Source organism: Canis lupus, chromosome 34, assembly GCF_003254725.2.
Source record: "Canis lupus dingo isolate Sandy chromosome 34, ASM325472v2, whole genome shotgun sequence".
Taxonomy (NCBI): domain Eukaryota; kingdom Metazoa; phylum Chordata; class Mammalia; order Carnivora; family Canidae; genus Canis; species Canis lupus.
The window spans coordinates 962,542-987,471 of NC_064276.1; the positions used below are offsets into that span (position 1 = coordinate 962,542).

The following is a 24,930-nucleotide window of genomic DNA, read 5'->3' on the forward strand; positions in this document are numbered from 1 at the left end:
TTTAAACACGTGTAATGCTGCTGACGTTTCTAGATAAATTCTCTCCTAAAAAGAGCTTGTGCCAACATTGAGCAGTTCTTAATATTGACAGTAGCTGCTCATTTAGTGACCCTTTGCTATTGTCTTGATCCTATTTTGTGTGTTTTATGTATTTTTGTCATTTTATCATCATCACAATACCTAGGCTTCAGTATGCCCAGTGTACATATTTGGAAACAGAGACCCAGACAGATGAACTGCATTGTACAAGACCTTGGCCACATAGAGCTAGAACAGAATCCAGCATTCCCTTGGCCCACACCTATGTTTTCTGATTCTTAAATGTGTTTTTCTAAAATCCTCTGTTCCTTTATTAAATTTTAAAGCTTGTTCATTACTGTGACATGTTTCTGGGCCTAAACAATGATAAGTTGGTGGGATGCCTGGGTGGTTCAGTCAGTTAAGCATCTGCCTTTGGCTCTGGTCATGATCTTAGGATCCTGGGGATCCTTGTTCAGCCAGGAATCTGCTTGTCCCTCTGCCCCTCCCCCTGCCTGTGAGCTATGTTCTCTCTCTCTCTCTCTCTGTGTGTGTGTCTCTTTCTCAGAATAATAAATAAAATCTTTAAAAGAATGTCAAAGTAGTAAAATAACTAGAAGTGTGAGAAATAGTTTTTATATATAAATGGGTTGTTTTTGAATTAAAGAAAAATCTAGTAACTTTTTATATGTTTAATTTTAAAGGAGGTGCCTCCTTGGACCTTAAAGCTTGTCCTCCTAAACCATCTAAATGGATCCTGGACATGACGTGGCTCAATTTGGTAGAACTCAGCAAACTTAAACAGTTTTCAGATGTCCTTGATCAGGTAACTTGTGCTTCGAATAAGCTGATGACAGTGTCACAGGGAACAGTTTCCTGATTTATCACTAGCTACAATATTTGTAGGAGAAAAAGAGTACTTAACGTTGTCACTCTTGCCATAGTATTACCTCTGCTTGGCTTTCCTCCCGCTCACTCACCCTCTGATAAAGCCTACTCCACCCACGTTTAACTAGTGCTACTCTGTGCCATGTGTTAGTATCACCAATTGGAGATCCCCAAGTAGGAATACTGATACATTTAATGAAATCACTAGACATATTTAAGACGTTTTGCCTTCTTTCTGGAGATTAAATGAAAAGAAATATGAAGAGCCAGCCTCTAAATGCTAGATACCCTTTCCTTGCCACTTGTTCTCCTTTTCCTCCTCTCTTGTCCACCTTAGCCAGGTGGCTGGCATAAGTTGAATGCCAATACTTGGCCCCTTATCTATACAAGTTATTGTCCTGACATAACCAGCTAGTTCTTGATGAATTTTGTATGTGCTGGGTTAATGGAAATTGGATCTGGAGAGCTGAATTGAGACAAACCAGGAAACAGATTCTTGAAAATCAGATGATCAGAGAGAAGTCACACTGGGATCAAGGGGGCTTTATTCAGTCACAAGCTATAGACTTTTTATGACCAAAACCTGCAGTAAGGATGGTTCTTGACTTTCCCAGTTTACGTTGACTGGAAGCCCAATGTTCATCTCTACTTGTATGTTTTGGCTTATGCCTGGTAATCTGTATTGTTTCTACCATATCATTTAAACCATTCTTTTGGGTTAAATAACTTTCATTTGAGGGGTTTAATGCACTCTAGTGTGTTCCCCTGTGAGATGACTTATGACCTTTCCCCAACTGATAACTTGTTACTGAAGTTGTTGTCTTCTGGCAATTCTTAGGCCCCAAACCCCTCCACATCATGGAGTCTTTCATGATTGAGGGAGGTTATTCCTTTTTATTCCTACACAATACTTTCTAAATATAGATCTGGACTGTTTTTTCCCTTTGATTAGGCCTCTAAGAAATAAACTCAGGGTTTTAATCAAAGGGGATATACCAGAGAACATAGGATTATATTATCTGCAGACATTATTTGTTTGTTCTATGTTTTGCGGATGATTGCCCATGGAATGCGAATGCTTGTCTCTGTTTGATTTTTTTAAGCTCCAAAGGATAATGGACTGTATTCTCTTCCCCTTTATCAATTGCCTAACAGAAGCATGTGTGTCATTACTTATTTGATGATAATGTTAAGTCGTATATTTCAAATTACTCTAGATTAATAGGGTATTGACCAAAAAGCTTTTCGTTCAATAATAAACATATATTAAATGTCTTCTTCTGTGCCAGGAGTGGTCCTAGGAAATGAGAAAACATAGGTGAATAAGTGAGTTAATTTGTTCCTGATCATGAAAGGATTTCATAAAGCAAATAAGATTTCCTTAAATAATGAAAATGAGTTTTCATTGATTTCTTTATTTCTTACAAATGTGTTACCACAAAGGCATTCGAAGAAATTAAACAACTCAAGATTCTCCCTGCTTCAAAAGCTAGCTGTAAGCTGGCATTAATACAGACTGACTTTAGAGCAAATCACATTTGATTTTAGACTGTCATACATTTTGGTATGGGAATATAAAATTTAAAAAAAAGTCAAGGGATATGGTTCACACGTGTCTAGAATAGTCAGAAGATTTGATGAAAAATATCCATGAACTATTGCTGAAAGATTTTTCTGTGCTGTGATGCAATTCTTATCCCCTGGTATCTGTAGATATCAAGAAATGAGAAGATGTGGAAAATTTGGTTTGATAAGGAAAACCCTGAGGAGGAACCCCTTCCAAATGCCTATGATAAATCTCTTGACTGCTTTAGACGTCTTCTCCTTATTAGATCCTGGTGTCCTGACAGAACCATTGCCCAGGTAAAAAGCTCATATTAGAAAAAATAGGAGGATATTTTTAAAAGACTTTTTATTATTTTTAAATAATTTCTACACCTGTTGTGAGGTTTGAAGCTACTACTATTCTGAGATCAAGGGTCCACAGACTGAGCCAGCCAGATGCTCCTAGGAGAATATTTTAAAGGAGAATTTCATTCTAAATTTAGAGAAATATTAAAAATTTTAATCCCAGTGAGAATTTTTTGGAGGCTTCTATGTAATTTTCTGGCAATACCTACGTGAAAAAATGGAAAAGTAAACAAATGTAGTGAGGGGTACATTTGGGCTAAGTGATTTAATAGTCTTCTTTGGTCTAAATGGTACAGGAGTGAATGAGAAAGCCATGTTTTTAAGGTTAGCTTGTAGGTATAACATAAAGGTAATGTATTACTCTTCCATACCATGTTTTAGTAGTAAAATGATATTTCTTTAAATAGAAAGGATGTGAAAACCCTAGAAAGAGAGGGAGGCACAGTATTCCCAAATCTACAGTTACAACCCCAGAAAATCTCAGGACCCTTGATGCAAGAGTTGGTTGGCCTAAAGCTCTTTGAATTTTGCATATGGTTTAAATGTGAATCCTGCCTCCAGAAGATCCATCTTTTCAAAGACCTTTAATCTCTGGTCTACTGTCATGGAAATGTCACTGCTAATAAGACTTGTCCTGCCTTCACAATGAAAAGTTTAGCTTGAATATTCAGGCAGGTTGATTCTTTAGGGGCTTCTCCAGACAAACCAAAGAGTCATAATACCCTGGGTTTATAATAGAATGTAGGAAGTTCTCTCTTCAGTCTCCAGAGGGAGTGTTAAAAACATGGAATAACCACCTCCAAGTCCATGTAGGTACCAAGGAATCATGAAAACAACTAGATTCATTGATTTATTGAGAAAAGAAAAATGAGTTTTGCAAGGCAGGGCAACTGCAATCACTCTTTCCTCAGTTTTTCTTCTCAACTTCATTACTTTTATTCTGCCCAAAAGAATTGTCAAATTGTTGCCTTAAGGACAATGTAGAAGATTCAAGTAGTTTTTCCTTTTTCTTTCTTTCTTTCTTTCTTCTTTCTTTTTCTTTCTTTTCCTTCCTTCCTTCCTTCCTTCCTTCCTTCCTTCCTTCCTTCCTTCCTTCCTTCCTTCCTCTTTCTTTCTTTCTTTCTTTCTTTCTTTCTTTCTTTCTTTCTTTCTTTCTTTCTTTCTTTCTTTCTTCTCTCTTTCTCCTCCCTTCCTCCTTCCCTCCGTCCCTCTCTTCTCCCCTTCCTTTCTCCCCTCTATCTCTCTCCATCTACTCCCTCCCTTCCTTTTTCTTCCCCCAATGTAACACTTTATGTGGTTCTGTGCTGAATTTAAGTCTACAAAGCTCTTTTGTAACCTTGTTGTCTTCATGCTGGCTTCTGTCAGCGTAGACTGACTATAGCCATGGCTTCCTGACTAGGATCTCCTTTTGTTCCTTCTTGTCTACTCTAGTCAATTCTATATACTCCAGAAGAAATGGAAATATGATTATGCTATTCCTTGCTTTTTATAAAGTCTTTCAATGGCTTCCTGTGGCTATTATGATTACACCCAAGTCTTAAGACCTACAAGGCCCCTCTGGAAAAATATCCTCTCCTGAAATTCTTATACTCGCATTACATTCCTTTTGTGATTTTCAACCAGGCATCTTCTTGGGAAGCATATTAGAAGGTCTACAGTGTGGTTACATTCAGTCCACATTCCCCATAAGCAGCATCAGGCTTGTTCTTAGTATTTTGGCTGAGCATCACTGCCAGGAGACATTGAGCTGCCTGGTTGCCAAAACAGTGCCCTCCCAGAGGTTATCTCATGCCTCATACACATTTGTGTCTCAAAAACACTCAGCAAAAATAGAACAGGTGCAGAGGTTTGTGTTAGGTTTTTTCCAAATGAACGGCAGAGAAAAAAAAAAAATGGCAGGACCAGGCAGTAGGTTCGAGAGTGCTTTAATGGGGAGCACTCCCTGGCGAGGCTCCGTTACTCGGAGAGGTGGTCCAGTTAAGGAAGTGGCACCTGGGTTGGGGAGTGTGGGGTTTTTTAAGCCGTATTGGTTAGGGGTCTGGATCTGGGTGGGTCCCTTTCCAAATTAGGCAAGGGAACACCGTGTCCCTAGGTGACTGGCTGGGGGTGGGGATAGTACAGCCGATGGGGGTGGTCCCTGGCGGGAAAGTCCTGGGTGGAAAGTTTTGTTTTCCCATCTAGGTTTCGATTTACGGGAGATGAGTGGTGGTCACGGCTGCCTTGGCGGCAAGATCAGCCATTTTGACCCAATTTGAGATGTCCGCCATTTTGGGTGCCCCTGTCTCTCAGCCAGCCCAACAGTTTATTTTTTACCCAGACTCAGAGATTGAGCCTATTTCATTGGAATCAGATATTGGGACAAAAATACTCTTCAGGGGTATGTGAAAAGTAACCTGTGACAGTGTGGACTCTATTTCCATTCATGCCACTGAAGTATGCAGAAGGCTGAATGTCCCACAACTGAATCTTATATGAGTTACACTGGATATCCTTCTGTCCCCTACTGCTAACCTCTTTCTGTTTCAAGGTCTCTGCATATGTGCTCTCTCCATGGAATGCTCACCACTCTGGCTCTCCTACCTGTCATCTTTGTTTAGATAAATCCCACTTGTCATCCAAAGACCATTTAGATGAGTCTCTTATAGCTACTACCTTCCCACTCTAACCTGCAAAGGGGGCAAATATGAGTGGGAACATCATCCCAGTTTTTAAGCTCAGAGACCTGGGGCATGCACTTTGAGAGGGCATAGCACCTAGCTGGATATTCAAAATGGAGGAAGAGTAATACAGGCTTACTGTATTACTGTATGAATTACTGTATGAATTACTGTATTACTGACTGTATTACTGACTGTAATTACTGACTGAAATAAAACTTTGGATGTTTTTAAGTCAAAGTCAAACTGGTTAAAACACCACCCTCACTTTGGTCCAGGTTTATCTGAAGCCTCTCTGATTTAAGGGAAACCCTGCCTACACCTGTTTTGTGTTTCTCTGGGAATGGAAGTAGGATTCTTCCAAGGCCAACTTCACCAAGGCTCCCTTGCCTAGCCCCTGGAAGCGTTAGGAGTCATGTGGTATCCACATCTGGGCTTGGCTTATTATGTGAGAGCAGTTCTTCTGGGGATCTCACTGGGGAGAGAAACTTGGGTTTTACCTCCATGGAGTAGGAGAAGAAAACAGGATAAGAAACTATTCTTTGAGGAAACCCAGTTTTTACCAGGGGGAGAATATGGACCAAAGGTCATACTCACAACAGGATTTTGTTGAGCATAACTATTTTACTTTGTTTGAAAAAGGACTATGTTGTTACTTGAAATACTTTTATATGGTTGATAATATAGTTGACAATTATAATTTTATAATATTATAATACTATATTATATTTGCAATATTACTATATTATACTATAATACTATATTATATAATATATATATTATATAATACTATACTATGCTGTATAATACTATAATTGCTATATTATAATAATACTATACTATACTATATTATATTTATTATATTATAATTGTATACTGTATTATAATTGCAATATTGTGAGCATATATTTTAATGAAAATAAAATTGACAGTAACAAAGATAAGCCAAAAATGGGGAGGGATCATCACATTAATCTTATGATTAATCTCTTAATCTCATGATTAAGAGAACAATTATGGACTAAATCTTTAAAACAATAATTAATTCATTCAGGAAAAATCTAATATATTTCACTCAATAAGAAGTCATTCAATAATTATCTATTAAGTATCCATTAAATCCAGCAGGCATTGTGCTGCTTATGTGATTATTAGAATGCATATACATTTCCCTTAAAGTATCCTAAATAATAGTTTCCTGATATTTTAAATTTTGTACTAAGAAGTAGCCAGTGTATATAAACAGGTTCCAGACTAGGAGTTGGCCAACTTGGGTTCTGGTCTTTGAACTGTGTGATTGTGTGTTGGCAAATAATATAGCCTCTCCATCTATAGAGTGGAGATGTACAAGAAGAATGTCTCTGTCCTATTTCCTTGGCAGAGTTACTAGGGACATCATTGAGATAATCTACAAAAATGAATTTTGGAAGCCACACTGGATCATACACATGACGGAGTTAGAATCGTTTTGGTGACTCCTGTACTGTTTTTGGCAGGCCCGCAAATACATCATGGACTCCATGGGAGAGCGCTACACAGAAGGAGTTATCCTGGACTTGGAAAAGACATGGGAGGAATCTGATCCACGGACACCACTCATCTGTCTTCTCTCTATGGGCTCAGATCCCACAGATTCCATCATTGCTTTGGGGAAGAGATTAAAAATAGAAACCCATTATGTGTCCATGGGCCAGGGCCAGGAGGTCCATGTGCGCAAGCTTTTACAGCAGACTATGACGAATGTGAGGCCAAATGTCGACTTTTATGTTATGTTGCTATTATAGGTTATAGAATAGCAATGCAGAAAAGAATTTATGAATCATTAAGAGTTTTAATTTACATGCTGCATGCTGTTCACTTACCAGGGGAAAGTTTAATATCTACTAGAAAATTTCCATGGAAAAACAGATCTCATTTTTTCTGTTGAACCTTGACCTATAGAAAACCAACCCCATCAGAACATTTTATTTCCCAACTGGTTTGCATAGATCCCAAACACTCAGGGGAGTCCACAGCCCCACCCCCTCTGTCATACATTCTAGCCCCTCTGCATGCTTCCAGCTCTGTCTTGGAATCCCCAACACTCCAGAATCCACCACACCATGTCTTTCTTGAGTTCCAGAATGTATAATCTGTGCCCTGCAGTCCTCTGGGCCTGGCCCAAATCCCAGAGGCCAGGAATCTGCCATTACCCTGTGGTGGTACCAGAGATTTTAGGAAACCTGGCTTATTACCTTCCAGGCTGGGGCTCCTAGAGCCCTTTGTGGCTTGCAAATTCTATAGTGTGCAGAGCGTGCCATTCTCAGGCCTCACCTGGGGACCACAAAGTACTGGAAACCACATGATAATCTTGCTAAAGGGATAGTCAAGTCCAGAACTAGGGTACTTTCAGGGACTTAAATTAGCTTAATGCAGAAGTGGTGTTCCATTTCATCTCTAGAATTCCATCTCCAGGACAGGCACTCATGTGTTTACTCTGGTCTAGCTCTCTTAGGAGTGTCCAACTCTGTCTAGAGGATCTCTTCACCCCTTTTTCCCTTTTCCTCTGCACTTTGGCCAGGGAGGGAGAACCACTTGGCTTCTCATTGCTGCTGGAGAATATGCAATATTGGTCTAGATGCTTTTCTGGTCTTTTTTTTTTTTTTTTTTTTTTTTTTGAGATCAGACCCTCCTTCCCTACATCTGAACTCTCCGTTCCTACGTCAAGATTCCTTCTGTGCCCTCTGGGGAATTCCCTCTGCTGAAGATAAATCTGGCTGTCTTCATGCCACCCCCAACCTCCAACTACTAGGCCCACCATGAAACCACTGGGTTCTAGGTCCTGGCTACTGATTCTAGAACCTCACTATTGTGCCATATCTTGGTTTCCCCTGGTCTAGAACTGAGCCCATTGGGTTGTAGAACCTCCACATTTATCTTGTGGCTCTTTTATTCCCAAATTATGCCCTGCTCCCTGCTTTGGGGAAGGTTGTGATAGAACTCACATGTGTGCCATGTCTAAGCACTTGATAGGCAGCTGGGAGAGCAGCAGGGGTGGACTGAAGTGTGTCCAGAGAAGAAAATATGCATCTCTACTTAAGAATGCCACTCTGAAAGGGACACCTGGGTAGCTCAATTGGTTAAGTGGCCGACTCTTGATTTTGGCTCAGTCATGATCTCAGGGTCCTGGAATTGAGCCCCAAGTTGGGCTCTGCACTCAGATTGGTATCTGCTTGGGATTCCCTCTACCCCTCTCCATCTGCCCCTCCCCCTGCTCATGCTCTTTTTAGCTCTCTCTCTCATACATAAATAAAATCTTAAAAAGAATGGCAGATCTGGTCTGACATGAGGGCTTGGTGAGCTTCCACCCTGGCTTCTCCCTCCTCTTGGCCGCCTCCTCTCTCTTCCCTCCCTCTTTTCACTTCCTCTTTTCCTCCCTCTGCATATTACTGGGCTTAGAACAAAAACACCAACAATTACAGGACACTTATTTAACTCTAATTTAAAATAAATAACTGTTAAATAATTACAGTTTCAGGCAACTAAATTAGAGTATAAATGGAATAATTTTAGCCCTCAGTTTATGGATAATTTAGTAAACTACTAAATTAGCAGTTTAGTAATTCAAGTAAAAGAAAAAATTCTTAGTATTAACATGCTAATAACTTTTCAGAGATAATAGTTTTTAAAAGTTTTGTAAGTAAGGTTTGAGGTAGGGCACCTAGGTGGCTCAGTCAGTAACAGTCTGCAAGTCTTGATCTTGGGATTGTGGGTTCAAGCCCCACATTGAGTGTAGAGAGTACTTAAAAAATAGAAAATACATATTTTTAAGATTTTATTTATTTATTCATGAGAAACACAGAGAGGGAGAGGTAGAGACACAGGCAGAGGGAGAAGCAGGGTCTCTGTGGGGAGCTTGATGCAGGACTCAATCACAGGACCCGAGATCATACACTCAACACTGAGCCACTCAGATGCCCCCCAAATATAATCTTAATAAAAAAGCAAGATTTGAGGCAATATGACAGAATGAACCAATTACACAAGAATAACAACATGGATGATCTACTCAGTAAGAAGGACACATTCTTAATACAGAATGTGGTAATCCCACAGAAACAACCTCAACAAACAGCCAATAGTTTCCAGGGGGAGGATTAAAATAGCAAACTTCTCACTTCAGATTCTCTAGCATGCGGGGTGACAGAGGGTGGCTCAATCCTTTATGTGGTGGTTGTTTTATATTTAATTTTTTTGTTTGAATTGTGAAAAGTGCCAATTGAATTTTTCAAGGAACAAAAAATTACTTATTCAGCAGTGCTCTGTACTCAAGAAAATAAAACGGGATATGTGAAATTTCGCAGTGATCCGTTTTATACTAAGATTTTAGATTTGGTGCTTCATTTGTTTCTCGGAAAGAGAAATAACTCAGGCTGCACCAGTCAAATCTAAATGAGCCAAAGTTACAGAGTCAAAAAAACAGCTCTAGATTATGATGTGGATATTATCTTTCATTTTAGTAAGAATATTCCATAGATTAGATGTTGAGTAAATTATTACAACATGATCTAAAATATTGCCTCTGTTGCTTTATATAAGGAATATTCTTATGCTTATAAAATGTTTTATACAAAAGATAGGGCTTATTATTTATCTCAACTAAATGTTATTGTATCCAGAGATTCGACCTGGATTAATTTAGTGCTTCGTGTGCATCTCTGTTAAATTTTAATTACTTACTTCCTAAAGAATGTATTAATTTAAATCTGTGGGTGAAACACGAAATAGTCTCATTTCCATTTACTGTTGTTGACTTAGGGAGGATGGGCACTTCTGCAGAACTGCCATTTGGGGCTCGATTTCATGGATGAGCTAATGGACATAATTATAGAAACTGAGACTGTACATGATGCTTTTCGCCTCTGGATGACCACCGAAGTTCATAAGCACTTTCCCATTACACTCCTTCAGATGGCCATTAAATTTGCCAATGAGCCTCCACAGGGCCTCCGGGCAGGACTGAAAAGAACATATGGTGGTGAGTTGAGGAATACTTCGAAGTTTACAGGAGTTTTTCATACTTAAATTTGTTGTGTTAAAGAAATGATAAAAACAGTTAGCAAGGATAGAGTTATAGCAAATTGTACTGTTATTTAACATGATGGGGATTGGATGCCACTTCGTCATGTTCCACATGGAATGTGTTCTGGTGGCCTTAGGGCATCAGAGCTCACCATTATCCACCTTGTGTTTTTCCTATTTTCTCCATATTGCTCTGTTTTGGCCTATGCTGTTCTCCAGCTAGACACCTGCCTTTTTATGTTTAACATAATTTTATCATTTATGATCTTCACACTCCATACCTAAAGTTGGCCAGTAGCGTCTTCCAAGAGGAGAGGCTGAATTAAAGTTATGACCTGCTTCCATTACAAGAAGCCATCTGAACAAACTAATTTTTATTGTGTTGCCAACAAGGCTCAAATTCCTGTCAAGCTACAAGGTAATGTGGGGGTAAAATAAATGTGGAAGGATGAGGGCAGTAAAAAATTTCTAAATAAAAAATATACAATTTTATATATAATATAATCTATACACATATATAGTAATTATAATTATTATTTGGGGAATATACTCAGCTTGTGGTGGGCTTTGATACACAGTTTTAATTAATATTAATTTGTTAGTAGTATATTCAGAAGCCCATTGCAACCTGAGTACATGCTCTAAATAATAATAATAATAAAAAGTAATTATAATTAGTAGTTTTAGTATAATATTTATAATAGCATTATATTACATAATATATTATTAAATTATTAGATATTAAATAATAATACAAATATTAGTATTTAAAATACTAGTATTTTAGTGATTATATTTATTTTACTGCCATCTTTCTTGCACCTGTAGTTTATCTCCACAGTATCTTGTCAGATTGTCAGGAACTTGACCCATGTTAGCCAGCCCCCAACCACCTCCCCAATCTCTTTGGAGATATTTCAGAGAGAAATACCCTCTGGACACCCAAGTTAAATTATAATTGTCATGTGAATGTGATAAAATGAATTCAAGATAAGTGAATTTTACTCTCAGAAATTTACAAAAATAATCAGTAACATAAATGTAATAAAAAAATAAAGGTGTATGAGTGATGATACAGTTTTTCACCCCACTGACCACAACAGGTGTGAGCCAAGACCTGCTGGATGTGAATACTGCCTCCCAGTGGAAGCCCATGCTGTATGCTGTGGCTTTCCTGCACTCCACAGTCCAGGAGAGGAGGAAGTTTGGTCCTCTGGGGTGGAACATCCCCTATGAATTTAATCAAGCCGATTTTAATGCCACTGTGCAGTTTGTCCAAAACCACTTAGATGACATGGATGTCAAAAAGGTACTGTGTGTGTGCCGCCTTGTGCTGCTGGCAACTGTGGGCAGGGGTCGTCAAGCTCATGCAGCTGCCCAGCTTTGGGATTGGTTCTGTGCGAGTGATGATCTGTGCTTGCAAAGTCATGGCAACCTGGTCACACTTGCCTCTCTGCATTTCACATGAAAAAGATGAACTTTTAATTTCTCACAGCCAAGTTGAAATTACATGTAAGACAACAGGGTCTATTGTGGGGTGAGATAGGTAATAAAACTTGTTTTTTAAAATCTTAAAAGATGAAAATGAAAGTCTAGAGTACTGTTGAAGCATGTGCATTCTAAAAAGCTGCCACAATATTCTCAAAAACTATCTTTTTTTGGTTGAAATTAAAGTATGAAAGCTATGAATGCACCAAAAAGGTCTATTTCAAATCATGAGGAGGAGCCTCAAGTTTGTCTATGTCATTTTCTTCCTGCACTTTTAACATTACTGATGAAGAATGAATGAATGAATGAATGAATGAATGAATGACATTGGTGACCATGAATATGCAGATTTTACTTGGTGGGGAAAATCAGGATGAGCCAGTAGTCAGTTCTATGCAACTGTTCTGTAAATTTCCACAGGGTGTCTCCTGGACCACCATCCGCTACATGATAGGGGAGATTCAGTATGGGGGCAGAGTCACGGATGACTACGATAAGAGGTTGCTGAACACATTTGCTAAGGTCTGGTTCAGTGAAAATATGTTTGGATCAGATTTCAGCTTTTACCAAGGATATGATATTCCAAAATGCAACACAGTGGATAACTACCTTCAATATATTCAGGTTTGTCAACTTCAGAATTTTTGCATAGAGAAAATATCTACAGCCTATTGATGATTTTTTTTAAATTTTATTTTTATTTTATTTTTATTTTTTTTCTATTGATGATTTTGATATTTATTTACACTGCAAATACTGCTTTTAAAATAAATTTTAATGGTGATACGTACTTGCTTTATTCCTATGTTTATATTCACCTAATGATTAAAATGTTTTTCAGAGTGTGTGTTTTGTTTGACTTCACACCCTGCTTTCTCTTTTATACTTCAGTGAGGAATATTCTTTGGGAATATGAGTATTTTTCAGGAACCCACTTTGCATAGGAGCTTCCTTCCTCAACCTGGGCACCAGTGACATTCTGGGAAGGATTCTTCTTGGTGGTGGGGGGCTGTGTATAGAATGGTTAGCAGCATCCCTGGCCTCACCCTACTAGATCTAGATGTCAGCAGCATCCCCCCCCCCCCACACCTTCCAGTTGTGACAACCAGAAATGTTTCTGGACATTGCCAAACATCCCCTGGGGTCAAAATCAGCCCTGGCTGAGAAGTGTTGCTCTAGGAAGGAATAAGATAGATTTTGACAGGAAATTTTGGGGAAAAGATCTGATCTGTGTTTCAAGATAACTACATTTTCTGTCTCTATACCTTGAACTCATTAAATCATTATTTAGAAATCTCTTTTGCCTCTGAGATTTATCTCACAGTGAACAAACAAAAGCCCAGAGGCCCCAAAGGGCTAATTTTATCAGTATAGAGGTTCTGTGATATATAAATGCAATGAGTTTATCATATATTACCACCTCTACATTTTTTTTAATTCAAATCAACAAATATATTTGTCTTAACTGTACTACACATGTCTTTAAATCATTAGCACTGAATAGGAAAGTGCCTCTGAAGATATAAATTTAGATATGCTTGTACATGTATTTATTTACATATACCTCATTTCACAATGAACCTGAGGTTGTTCATAAGAAGACATTATATTAAAAGGAATAAAATAAGGAAGGAGATATTGCAGGAAAAATGTGAGGCAATAATAAAGTTTAAGATGCAATTCACACATAGAAACAAATGTCAAATTTAGGTACTTTTTTTTTTCTTTCAAATAGCTGTGTTCTTTGCCTGCTTGTTCTGCTTCCGATTGTCTCTTGATGTCTGCATTTCTCTCGGACTTGGTTGTTTCAGTATGCCTCTTTTCCTAGTCTCCATCTTTCTCCTTGGGAGAGTACAGTTCCCACTGTACTCTTTGGCAGCCTTCTTTGGGCTTTTATTTTCTGGTACTTTAAAAACATAGTAGTCATTAGTTATACCACATTTATTAATGTTATGCCCAAGATTGTGAATCCGAGAAACCACCAAGGAGCCGACAACGATGCAAACACACGAGGGTTGATTTACAAGCTCGAGCTTGGGTCCAACCAAGTATACCTGACACAGCGGAGCAGGGACTTGGACCCTGAGGGGGGTTTCAGCTTAGTTTTAAGGGCTGGTTTAGGGGACCTCCAGGAGGGGTGGAGGAATTTTTCAAGTTCTGTTTACATTCTGATATGGGGCTTTCAAGGGCATTGGGCTCTGTTCTCATTCGTAGATGGGGGTTCCTGCCCTTGGCTTGGGCTCTGTTCTCATTCTAATGTGGGGCTTTCTAGGACGTTAAGCTGTAAGCTGTTTTCTTCCTGTAACTGAAGGTAAAGTTCAGCTCTTATTCACAGGGGCCTGGGATGGCTGTACTTGTGCTAACGTTGAACTTAAAGTGGAATGGCCTTAATTTTCTTGGCCTCCACAATTAAAATGATTGGTTTGAATTAAATCAACTTCAGAAAACAAAATACTAATCCATACCTCCCCTTCTAGTTCATGTATTCTAAAATAAGACCATGTCTCTTTGATTAAATTTGCTTGAGGTGCAGATGTTAAGGAACCATGAACTTATTATGTTTCTTGGTGTTCATCTTATTTCAAGCCAACTTTTTATTCTTTTCTGGAGGAATCATTGAGATTGCAGCGTGACACAAAAAAGACATACCATGTAAATACTTATCTTTTTGGTGGAGGGAGGATTATTTTTTGTTATCTATTTATTTTTAAATTCGAGTATAGTTGGCACACAATGCTACATTATTTATCTTAATAAAAACGTTTGTTTCCTAAGACAATAGAATTTAACTGGTGCTAATGTCAGCAATCTGGGCTTACCTGGGGTATTTGTTGTTCAGAGTTTGCCTACCTACGACAGCCCCGAAGTGTTTGGACTGCATCCCAATGCCGATATTACCTACCAGAGCAAGCTGGCCAAGGACGTGCTGGACACCATCCTCAGCATCCAACCCAAGGACAGCTCTAGTGGAGGGGATGAGACCCGGGAGGCTGTGGTGGCCCGGCTGGCTGATGATATGCTGGAAAAGCTGCCCCCAGGCTATGGCCCATTTGAAGTGAGTTGTTGACATTCAGACAGGTTGTCAACTGTGGATGTGTCTGTTCACTTGGGGGAGCAAGGAGTAAGGAAATAGGACAAAAACTGATTTTTCTGAAATTAAAAATTATTAAAAAACTCACTTCCTGAAGAACCAGAAAAAGAAGTTTTTAAATCTATAAATGTGATAATTTTTGGAATGTAAACAATAAAGACACCTGACAGGAATGTTCATGTTCATAACAAGGTTATAAGTGTGTACAGATGGCTTAGGATTGTTTTTCTAGAACTTTCCTTTGATGTACTTCACATTGTCATTTGTTCAAAGGATATTTTTAGAGTAAAGCACCTGATCATTTAAAAAATATTGTGTGATTTAATGCACATCTTAAAATTCAGGCCTACCTAATTTCAAGGGGTCTGTATTTATATCATTAACTCTACAGCTTCATGGGTTTTGAAAATTGATTTGTCTTTTTAATATGTAAAAAATTTCTAAGAAAAATTCATGATTAGGAAAGTTAATTTTTTAGACAGTTTAGCAAATGTTAGTGAAAAGATTTACCCTGAAAACATTTTAAAATGTTGGATAAAAGCACCAGGGACTGATTTACTTTCCAAGTAGTCTTAGCAAATGTCCCAGACTAACCGTGTAACACTTTTGTCATAGAACCCCATGTTTCTTTATATATTGCCCTTTTTTAAACCTGGTTTTCAAAAAAGAAAACTGCAGCATTTTGTTTCTTTAGCATCTTATTATTTTCCACAAAGCAGACCATTTTGATTGCTAGTGCTGTAAACTGAACTCAAGGACTTATTACCAAGGGAATAATTTCCCCTTGAAAAAACTGAGCACTTGCTTGGAGAAAGTCAACCTACTATCAGCTTTCATAAGCACCTTTCATTATAGTATCAGGAAAGAGGTCATCCATATCTAACAGTGGTTGAAATATTTATGAAGCAATAAGAATATCTAAAAATATAATAGCAGTTACATAAAAAACATGGTAAGTAAGGGGGTTTAGGAGAGTCCCCTTTCTTTGGCTGACTTTGTCAGTGCTGCCTTAGCAGGGTTGCTGATCCATAGCAGATTCTCAATAAATACTTGTAGGATGCAAACGGATGGATGGATGGGTGGGTGAGTTGGTTGGTGGTTGAATGGATGGGTGCTTTGATGGAAAAAACAGGAAGCTTTCAAAACAGGAGTCTAGTCTTTTGAAGCAGCCAGCAAGATGGTTGTGTACGTATACCTGTCTGCTTTTGTGCATGTCTGTGTGTCTTAGACTGGCAGGCAATGAACATTTCCCAATGAGCACAGTTGCTGTTTGGAAGGCTGTGTGGCTGTGGTCATGTGTTCGTGTTCCTCTGTGAATGAATGGCTGCCTATTCTCCCACCTGGGATGCAAAATCTGCTGGTCCGCTAACAGATGTTTCCTTTTATATTTCTTCTTTGTTTTCTGGCAGTGAAAAAAAAAATAAAAGCTTACCATGAACAGAATTGTAAAAGTGGGGACCTTTTTAGCAGCCCTAGGGTACCAGTTACATAAATATTAGTAGCTGTCACATTTTTAACACGTGCTGAATGTCTCCATGGCAGGTGAAAGAGAGGCTACAGAAGATGGGGCCGTTCCAGCCAATGAACATTTTCCTCAGGCAGGAGATAGACAGAATGCAGAAGCTACTTAGCCTGGTCCGCAGCACCCTGACTGAGCTAAAACTTGCTATTGATGGCACCATCATCATGAATGAAGATCTAGGAGATGCACTGAATTGCATGTTTGATGCCAGAATTCCTGCTCGGTGGAAGAAAGTATGTTTAAGGCAGCTCTTATCCTACCTCATCAGTTTATTATTGTGAACAGTAGTGATTGGCGAGTGGAAAGCAGGCTAGCATGATTTACTTAAAAGGGCTCTTTTGTTGAGGGATCAATCCCCTTGTAGGCCTGTATTTTTAGCTTTTAGGTAGGGAAGGAGACTATTTAGCATCTCCCACATATCAGGCACTCTACGAAGCCATTTACATGCATTATTTCATTTAAATCTTTGCATTTTATTGCCCTCATTTTGCAGGTGAGAAACGTGAGATTAGAAGACACTAAGTCTTTTCCCAGATCACACACCTAAGAAGGCAGAAGACCAGAATTTAAAACCAAGCTTTTGAACTTAAAAGCCTGTGATGTTAGTTTTATAGAAGGAAGTGTTCCTAGACACACACACACACACACACACACACACACACACTGCAAAAATCACACCAAAGAGAAGTATTTTTCATTGCTTTGTCTGTAGATATGAGAGTGTCTATACCTCCAGGTACAAAGATAAGGACTTACCAGTATGCTTCCTGGTCATGTGGTGGTATTTGTGCTAAATGACAGATATGCCTTTGACAAATACTTGTCTACTTGGAGAAGTAAAAGGAGTACCAAAGTATCTTTGTCCAGCAGTTCATGCATTGTGGGGAATTGTGAAGATCTGGGGTGTAGTAGGAGGACCTCGGAGGACAGACAGCTGGGGCTGGGCCAGGGAAAGCAGCATGTAGAGATGGGATTGGGTCATGTGGTGACTGGAGTCTTGGCCTTTCGAAGGCTATTCAGGTAAATGGGAAGGTGAGACATAACGGTTAGAACTGCCAGCCTCCTGGAAGAGACTCATTTAGCACTGAGACTCTGTTATCTCACCCAGGGCTTTAGAAACCAAGGTCAGCTTTGACCAGATTCCATCCTCTCCTTACCAATTCATTCCTAAAGCCAGCGAATTTTCTGTCTGGATTGACCTTTCTTGTTGCCAGTGACAGAGGGAGAACTTACCTGGTCACTAGCCATTGCAGGTTCATTCCCTACCCAACCAGCTCACTCAGCTTGGTCAGTACCTGGAAGGCTCTAGAACAGGGATCCTTGCCAGGGGGGACCCTCACATTAATGGTTCCCGTGCCCTCAGATTAAATGCAGTATAAATGCATCTCTTCTAGTTAACACATCCATAAAGATAGGATCAAATGAGTTACCTAATTTTAAAATTATGCTATTTTTTACAGGTTTTTATTCTATTCAACTTATCAGTATTTGAACCTCACTGTTTCTTGAAAAATAGGCAAATTAATTCTTGAATCTGAAATTCAAGCAGCATATCCACACAGGTTGATCACTGCATTTATTCATACATAAAGTATTCCAATTACAGTAAAATGTTACAAAATATGATTTGGAGATACCTACCCAGTACAGTTCCTGCTAGCACTTATGACATATCCATGCCAATTGTTTTTTTTTTTTAAGATTTTATTTATTCATTCATGAGAGACACACAGAGGCAGAGACACAGGCAGAGGGAGAAGCAGGCTGCCTGCGGGGAGCCCGATGGGGGACTCGATTCTGGGTCTCTAGGATCACGACCTGGGCCGAAGGCTGACACTCAACTGCTGAGCCCCCCAGGCACCCCGTGCCAATTGTAATAATAGAAGTACCATGTGTGAAATCAGGCAGACTAATACAGGCAATGAGTGCAACTAATTTGTTTGTGGTAAAAGACCTGTGTTTCAATTTCTGCTCCTTCATCAGAGGAAATAAAAGTTCATTCTAAGAGACAAGAACTTCAGAAAATAACGGTTGTTTGCCTCATTAAAAATGAGAAGTGGAGAAAGGCTTCTATGATTTGTCATCCACAGAATATATTTTAAAGAGACCATAAGCACATTTGTGTAAAGAAAGACCTAGTTTTATAGTGTATCTATTAAAAATGTAACCTAAGGGAAAAAATGTGATCTAAGGAGAAATAGTTGAAACCTATGAAATTTAATTCTAATTAGCTGTTTTATTTTTTTAAATTAGCTGTTTTAATTGCTTTATAGAATTGGTAGTGTGTGTGTGTGTGTGTGTGTATATTATTTTATTTTTTTAAAAGATTTTACCTATTTATTCATGAGAGACCCAGAGAGAGAGAGAGAGAGAGAGAGAGGCAGAGACACAGGCAGAGGGAGAAGCAGGCTCCATGCAGGGAGCCCGATGTGGGACTCAATCCTGGGACTCCAGGATCACACCCTAAGCTGAAGGCAGATACCCAACCACTGAGCAACCCAGGAGTCCCAATAGTGGGTGTATTTGTATGTGGAAGGTGATCCTGTTGACATCAGACATTTTGACCGGCATACTGAGGGCGAGATTGATCTGGAATTCATGTGATGATTAGACGATTCTATTGTATCTTCATATCAGGAGGAGGAAGAATCATTTGAAAATTGAAATGTCAGAACCCAAGGGAAATTCATATTTTAGGGACTTTTTAAATTCTAAACATGAATATGGGATTTTGTAACTTATTTCTGTGAACATAGCTGGTTACACAACAGAAGTAAGCCTATATTAATTATTTCGATGAATGCATTTCAGGCATCATGGGTTTCAAGTACGTTGGGTTTCTGGTTTACTGAACTTCTAGAAAGAAACTGCCAGTTTACCTCTTGGGTTTTCAATGGCCGACCCCACTGCTTCTGGATGACAGGCTTCTTTAACCCCCAAGGATTTTTAACTGCAATGCGCCAGGTAATAGTTCTGATTTACACCTGTTGTATTATTATGATTTTCTTCTACAAGATTTTCTTCTATCAGTATAGTTTTTAAAGACTATAACAAGACAGAGAATGGCTGTCCTTTTTTGACACCAGCAGTTACATCGTCCTGAAAGTAAATCCAGCAACTTGTTCTCAGGCTGCTAGCTTGAATTTTAGAGCATTTATTTGTTATTTTTATACTTGGTATAACTTGATCTTTCTTTGTAGAGAACAGATGGTTAAATTAGGACATGGGTATTGTTTATGAGAGAATTTTTTTAACTACTTCCTCTGAATTAGGGTAATTTGGGATTACACTTTCATCACTTTCACACTCTTTATGTTAAGATGAGCCTGTAATCGCTCCCCTTGTCCTTTCCTCTTGTTTTTGTCCTGAGCAGGAAATAACTCGTGCCAACAAAGGCTGGGCCTTGGACAATATGATGCTTTGCAATGAAGTCACCAAGTGGATGAAGGATGACATTTCTGCCCCTCCCACAGAAGGTGTCTACGTCTATGGCTTGTATCTTGAAGGAGCTGGTTGGGACAAGAGGAACATGAAACTCATTGAATCCAAACCAAAAGTGCTGTTTGAGCTCATGCCTGTCATAAGGATTTATGCAGAAAACAACAGTAAGTTGTCTTGTGCATTCAGGGACGGCTGGCATTATCAGGTTGGATAATGTTATAAATACAAGATCTCATTATTTTTGTTATCATGTCATGAGGATTTTATTTTATCAGCCTTCACATTCACGCCCATGTTTAATGAGTGCTTGTTGACTGCTAGGCATGTTTTGAGGGTTAGCAGGGAGGCAATGGTTCTAGATCATTCTTGCCTATCTACTAAAGCAGGTAAAAAATATATGGATACTCATGAAACATTAGCTGATGAGATAAGAAGCAAGTGTTTGGAATAGTTAATAGATAGTGGGAAAGGGTGGTGGGTAGGAGTGGGAAGAAGTGATCAGGGGCTGGGTCTCAGGGGCAGAGCCTGGATGGGGCCCAGAAGGTTGGACAGGTGGTGGCAGGACTGCACAGGGCCTACAGGAGATGCCCACTCTACCATCTTGGAGATTTAAGCCAGGTTATGAAAGCCAGGTTGAATTCAGGGACATTTGGCTTAATCTAGCAACTAATGGTAAAATGCTGGATTCATATTTCAGCCTGTGAGCACAGTAGCATGTCCATGAAGCATACATACTATTCCACTTTGACAAAGTTCTATTTGACAAGTCTAAGAATATCTAAATGGGTTACCATTGTTGGCCTGTTCTGAAGGCTTTTACTATTACATTTCCCCGAGCTAATATCTCCTCTGTGATAACCAACTTTCAGCACATGTGGGACTTCCCTGTCCATCTCATTTAAAAAAATTTTTTTAAATAAAAATTACATATACTTAAGGTATACAACATGATGATTTGATGTACATGTACATATATATGGTGAAATATTTGCTATAAGCCATGCACTCTGGAGGTGGCTGTGATGGTGGATCCCAAGGACTTCCTTGGAAGTACTGACTTGGTGACAGGAACACAATAGATTTTTTCTTTCAATAAGTAAGGAATAGACCATTTCCTCTTTGTTTTGTTTTTTAATATTTATTTATTTATTTATTTATTTATTTATTTATTTATTTATGATAGACATAGAGAGAGAAAGAGAGAGAGAGAGAGAGAGAGAGAGAGAGAAGCAGAGGAGGAGAGAGAAGCAGGCTCCATGCCGGGAGCCTGACTCGGGACTCGATCCCGGGACTCGATCCCGGTACTCCAGGATCGCGCCCTGGGCCAAAGGCAGGCGCCAAACCGCTGAGCCACCGAGGGATCCCCGCCATTTCCTCTTTGAAAGACAGCTTCTAGTATCCCTGTCTCTTAGATAAATAGCACATTTGGGAATATGGGTCAAGGGAAGAGAGTTTATAAACTATGAATATTTTTTAAGCAAATATTTTCTGGATGCCTGATACATGCAGCCACTATCTTAGGTACAAAGGACACAACGATGATGATGATGATGGGCAGATCATGCCCATAAGGGATTAGGGAGACTGGCAAGTAAACTAATAATTAAAATAGAATTTGATACATGGCCAGATAGAGATACACTCAGGATGCTCTGGGAGCTGAGAAGGAGTACATAACAATGCCTGCAAGGTTTGTGGAGATCGCTTTTGAGATGTGCTATGATGCTAAGAATGAGTGTGAGAGGAGCTGGAGATAGACTTTTCTTGGCAGAGGGAAGTAGCATGAGCTCACTCGGTCATTTGGTGAGTATGTGTCTGGTATTGACCATCTGCCATGCCACTCTGGTGCTGGGGATGCAGCAGTGAGGAAAGACCAGGCGAGTGCCCATTCTTGAGGATCCCGGTGTAAGGAGGGACGGGCAGCAAAAAAGAAGCAAATAGAGTTGGTCCTTGTTACTCATGGATTCTGTACTTAGGAATTCTAACCTTTGTCTGTAATTCCCGAATCCATGCTATGGCACAGTTCCTTGCAGGCATGCACAAAACAGCAAAAGATATGATTCACCCAACAGGCTGGTTCCCACTTGAGGTGCTTGAGGGGATACCCTGCTGCTTGCTTGACTCTTGTACTGTAAACAGGTGTCCTTTCTGTGGTCTATATAGGATTACATTTTTCACATTTTTGTACTGTTTGCTGTTTAAAGTGGCCTAAGTGCATGTGTCGAAGTGCTGTCTGGGGTTCCTCAGCACGAGAAGGCTGTGATGTGCCTTATGGAGAAAACATGTGTCTAACACAAGTTTCACTGAGGCCTGAGTTAAAGTGTCCTGAGTCAAATGTGAATGAATCAATGATATAGATTAAGGAGGAACCTTTTTTTTTTTTTTTTTAGACGGTATCTTTAAACAAAAACACACCTACAATAATGTTATGTATTGAGGGATGGATGAAAATGTTGGGACCAGAGGCTTGTACAGACCAGAGGCTGTATTTCAAGCTTGAAATACAGGCTTGAAAACCTGCCCTGTATTTCAAAACCCTTGGGGCAGTGATTTGGTAGTTGCTAATTCAGTGTTCATAGAGACTTCGTATATGTTAGCCCCGTGATAATGAGAATTGACTGTAAATGAACATTTGGTTTCAGATCATTCTTTTCTATGGGGAAAACACACATGTGCTGTGCTAGAGAGTAGATAGTTTTCAGGGGTTTGGAAAGAGGCTCACTGAGAAGAGAATATTGACCTGAGATCCAGGTGACAGAAGGCAGCTCTGCTAATATCCAGGAGCAAAGGTGAGGATGCAGAGGCTTGAGGTAGCAATGGATATGCTGTGCTTGAAGGAAGAGGAGTCTATGGAGAGATGGGCATCAGGAAAGAAACAGGAAGGTGCCCCACACAGTTCTTAACACATAGTGTTACTCGGCAAACCCCAACTGAATCTGGTGGGATAAATGTGTCTGGCTAAGCCTAGGCAAGCAAGCTGCCTGGGGCTTCAGCTTTATTGGTTCTTAGGGTGCTGTGAAGACCTAGGGTGGTGGTTATTTTACAGCAATAATCATTAAGTGTTCTTTAAACCAAAATAATGTTTTAGAATTTTTGCTTTATCATATCATTGGGTCTAGTCAACATGTTGCAAAAAACATTTCCCTTATAAAGTAAAAGAAAAATCTTCCTCACATTTAGTTAGGTGTTACTTTTATGTATCTTGTACTAAATTGTAAAAATCCATTGCAACCTGACTTTGAGCATCTCAGCATGGTATTAATAAAATAATAATTTTATAATATAGGCCGTTCTTTATTATTTAAGAACACATTTTATAGAAAAACTGTACTCACCCTGCTGGGAATTAGCAATGATGCTCATTAGCAGCAGATTAAGGGAGAAAATAAAATAAGCAAAGGAAAAAGTGACTAATTTCAAAGGACTGAAAAGAAAACTTTCATTCTTTTGTATCTTTTTTGGGGGGAGGGTTTCAATAGCACTTAGTGGAAACTTGTTTTGCCAAATAGATTTGTTGTCAGAGGAGTGTTTTATTAGTGATGAAAAGCTAAAATTCCATTGCTCTTTTCATACCATAAATCTAATTTTCATTTAATTTTAAAAAATGAATAGGGCTCTAATTGAGCTAAAGGGGTGTAGCATCACTAATGACCAAAGGGCAATCCCCAAAGTACAATGTTTTAAAGGTAAAATTCTTATAGTAAGTTGTTTTTATGTTAACATGAAGGGTAACTTTTAGTTTACCCTTTTTATGAATTATTTATTAAATTAAATTATGAATATTATTTTAGTTTAAATAATTCATCATTGTATTTTCCATATAAAACCAGTTTGTTTTAAAAAAAGAAGTCTAGATATTTATTTTATTTTATTTTACTTATTTATTTATTTATTTTTAAGGATTTTATTTATTTATTCATGAGAGAGACAGAGAGAGGGAGAGGCAGAGACACAGGCGGAGGGAGAAGCAGGCTCCCTGCAGGGAGCCTGATGTGGGACTCGATCCCAGGACTCCAGGATCACAACCTGAGCCAAAGGCAGATGCTTTAACCGCTGAGCCACCCAGGCATCCCTAGATATTTATTTTAACTCTAAAAATTGGATAATGTGTCCCTAGATTCTTAGGACATCATAAGAAAGTCACCCAAATAGTATGGAATTCACCCAAAGGGCAAAGCCTCCCACATCAACTTTAGCTTTCCTACTCTCAAAGGCAGTTGAAAAGAGGTGACATAGGAAAGATATGTCTCCTTATAGATTACTGTATAGGTAGGGTGGTGCTTCTACATGGACTTCAGTACTATAGCCAATGTGATGGGAAAATGGGGATTGGAACATTTGGAGGAACGAAGCAAGATTTATATGTACCTTTGGGCACTCAGTACGGTGAGAAGGATCTCAGGCTCTGTGCAGCTAATGAGGAGAAAAAGTGTTTCTAAGAATGCCCTATGACCCACCCTGATGCAACACTGTGCAGATGTGGGTTGGGGGTGAGAATAGCCCTATGCTGTGACCAGGAGGTAGAGGCCTCCTGACTTTTGAGCCCCTTGAAATTTAATCCACCTTCAGTTTGTAAACCTGGGACTCCTTTAAAGTCATGGGGAACGTGAAACTGGGGGGTTTGTTTCAGGAAAAAGGTAAAGGTGCATATATATTTGTGCACGCGTATGTGTATGCATGTGTGTGTACGGAGAGAGAGAGAAGAAATGTAATACATCTCGGGTGTCTATTGCATTTCAAGGGTTATGCTATGCCAGTCATTCACATATATTAATTTGTTTAATCTTTACAACAACTCTGTAGGATATATCATCCCTATTTTTGGGTGGGGAGATTAAGGTGTAGAGATGTAT

The 24,930-nt window shown here is 39.1% G+C and overlaps 1 protein-coding gene across 1 annotated transcript in view; it reads left to right on the plus strand.

Moving 5' to 3' along the window:
- Positions 1-24,930, plus strand: part of DNAH5 (dynein axonemal heavy chain 5) — a 303,601-nt gene that overhangs the window by 273,423 nt on the left and 5,248 nt on the right. Inside the window, exons 69-78 of the mRNA XM_035710321.2 lie at positions 723-844; positions 2,620-2,769; positions 6,971-7,216; positions 10,272-10,491; positions 11,639-11,844; positions 12,444-12,647; positions 14,863-15,078; positions 16,657-16,869; positions 19,448-19,600; positions 20,010-20,241. Of these exons, the coding sequence (XP_035566214.1) occupies positions 723-844; positions 2,620-2,769; positions 6,971-7,216; positions 10,272-10,491; positions 11,639-11,844; positions 12,444-12,647; positions 14,863-15,078; positions 16,657-16,869; positions 19,448-19,600; positions 20,010-20,241 (1,962 nt within the window). The remainder of the gene's footprint in view (positions 1-722; positions 845-2,619; positions 2,770-6,970; positions 7,217-10,271; positions 10,492-11,638; positions 11,845-12,443; positions 12,648-14,862; positions 15,079-16,656; positions 16,870-19,447; positions 19,601-20,009; positions 20,242-24,930) is intronic.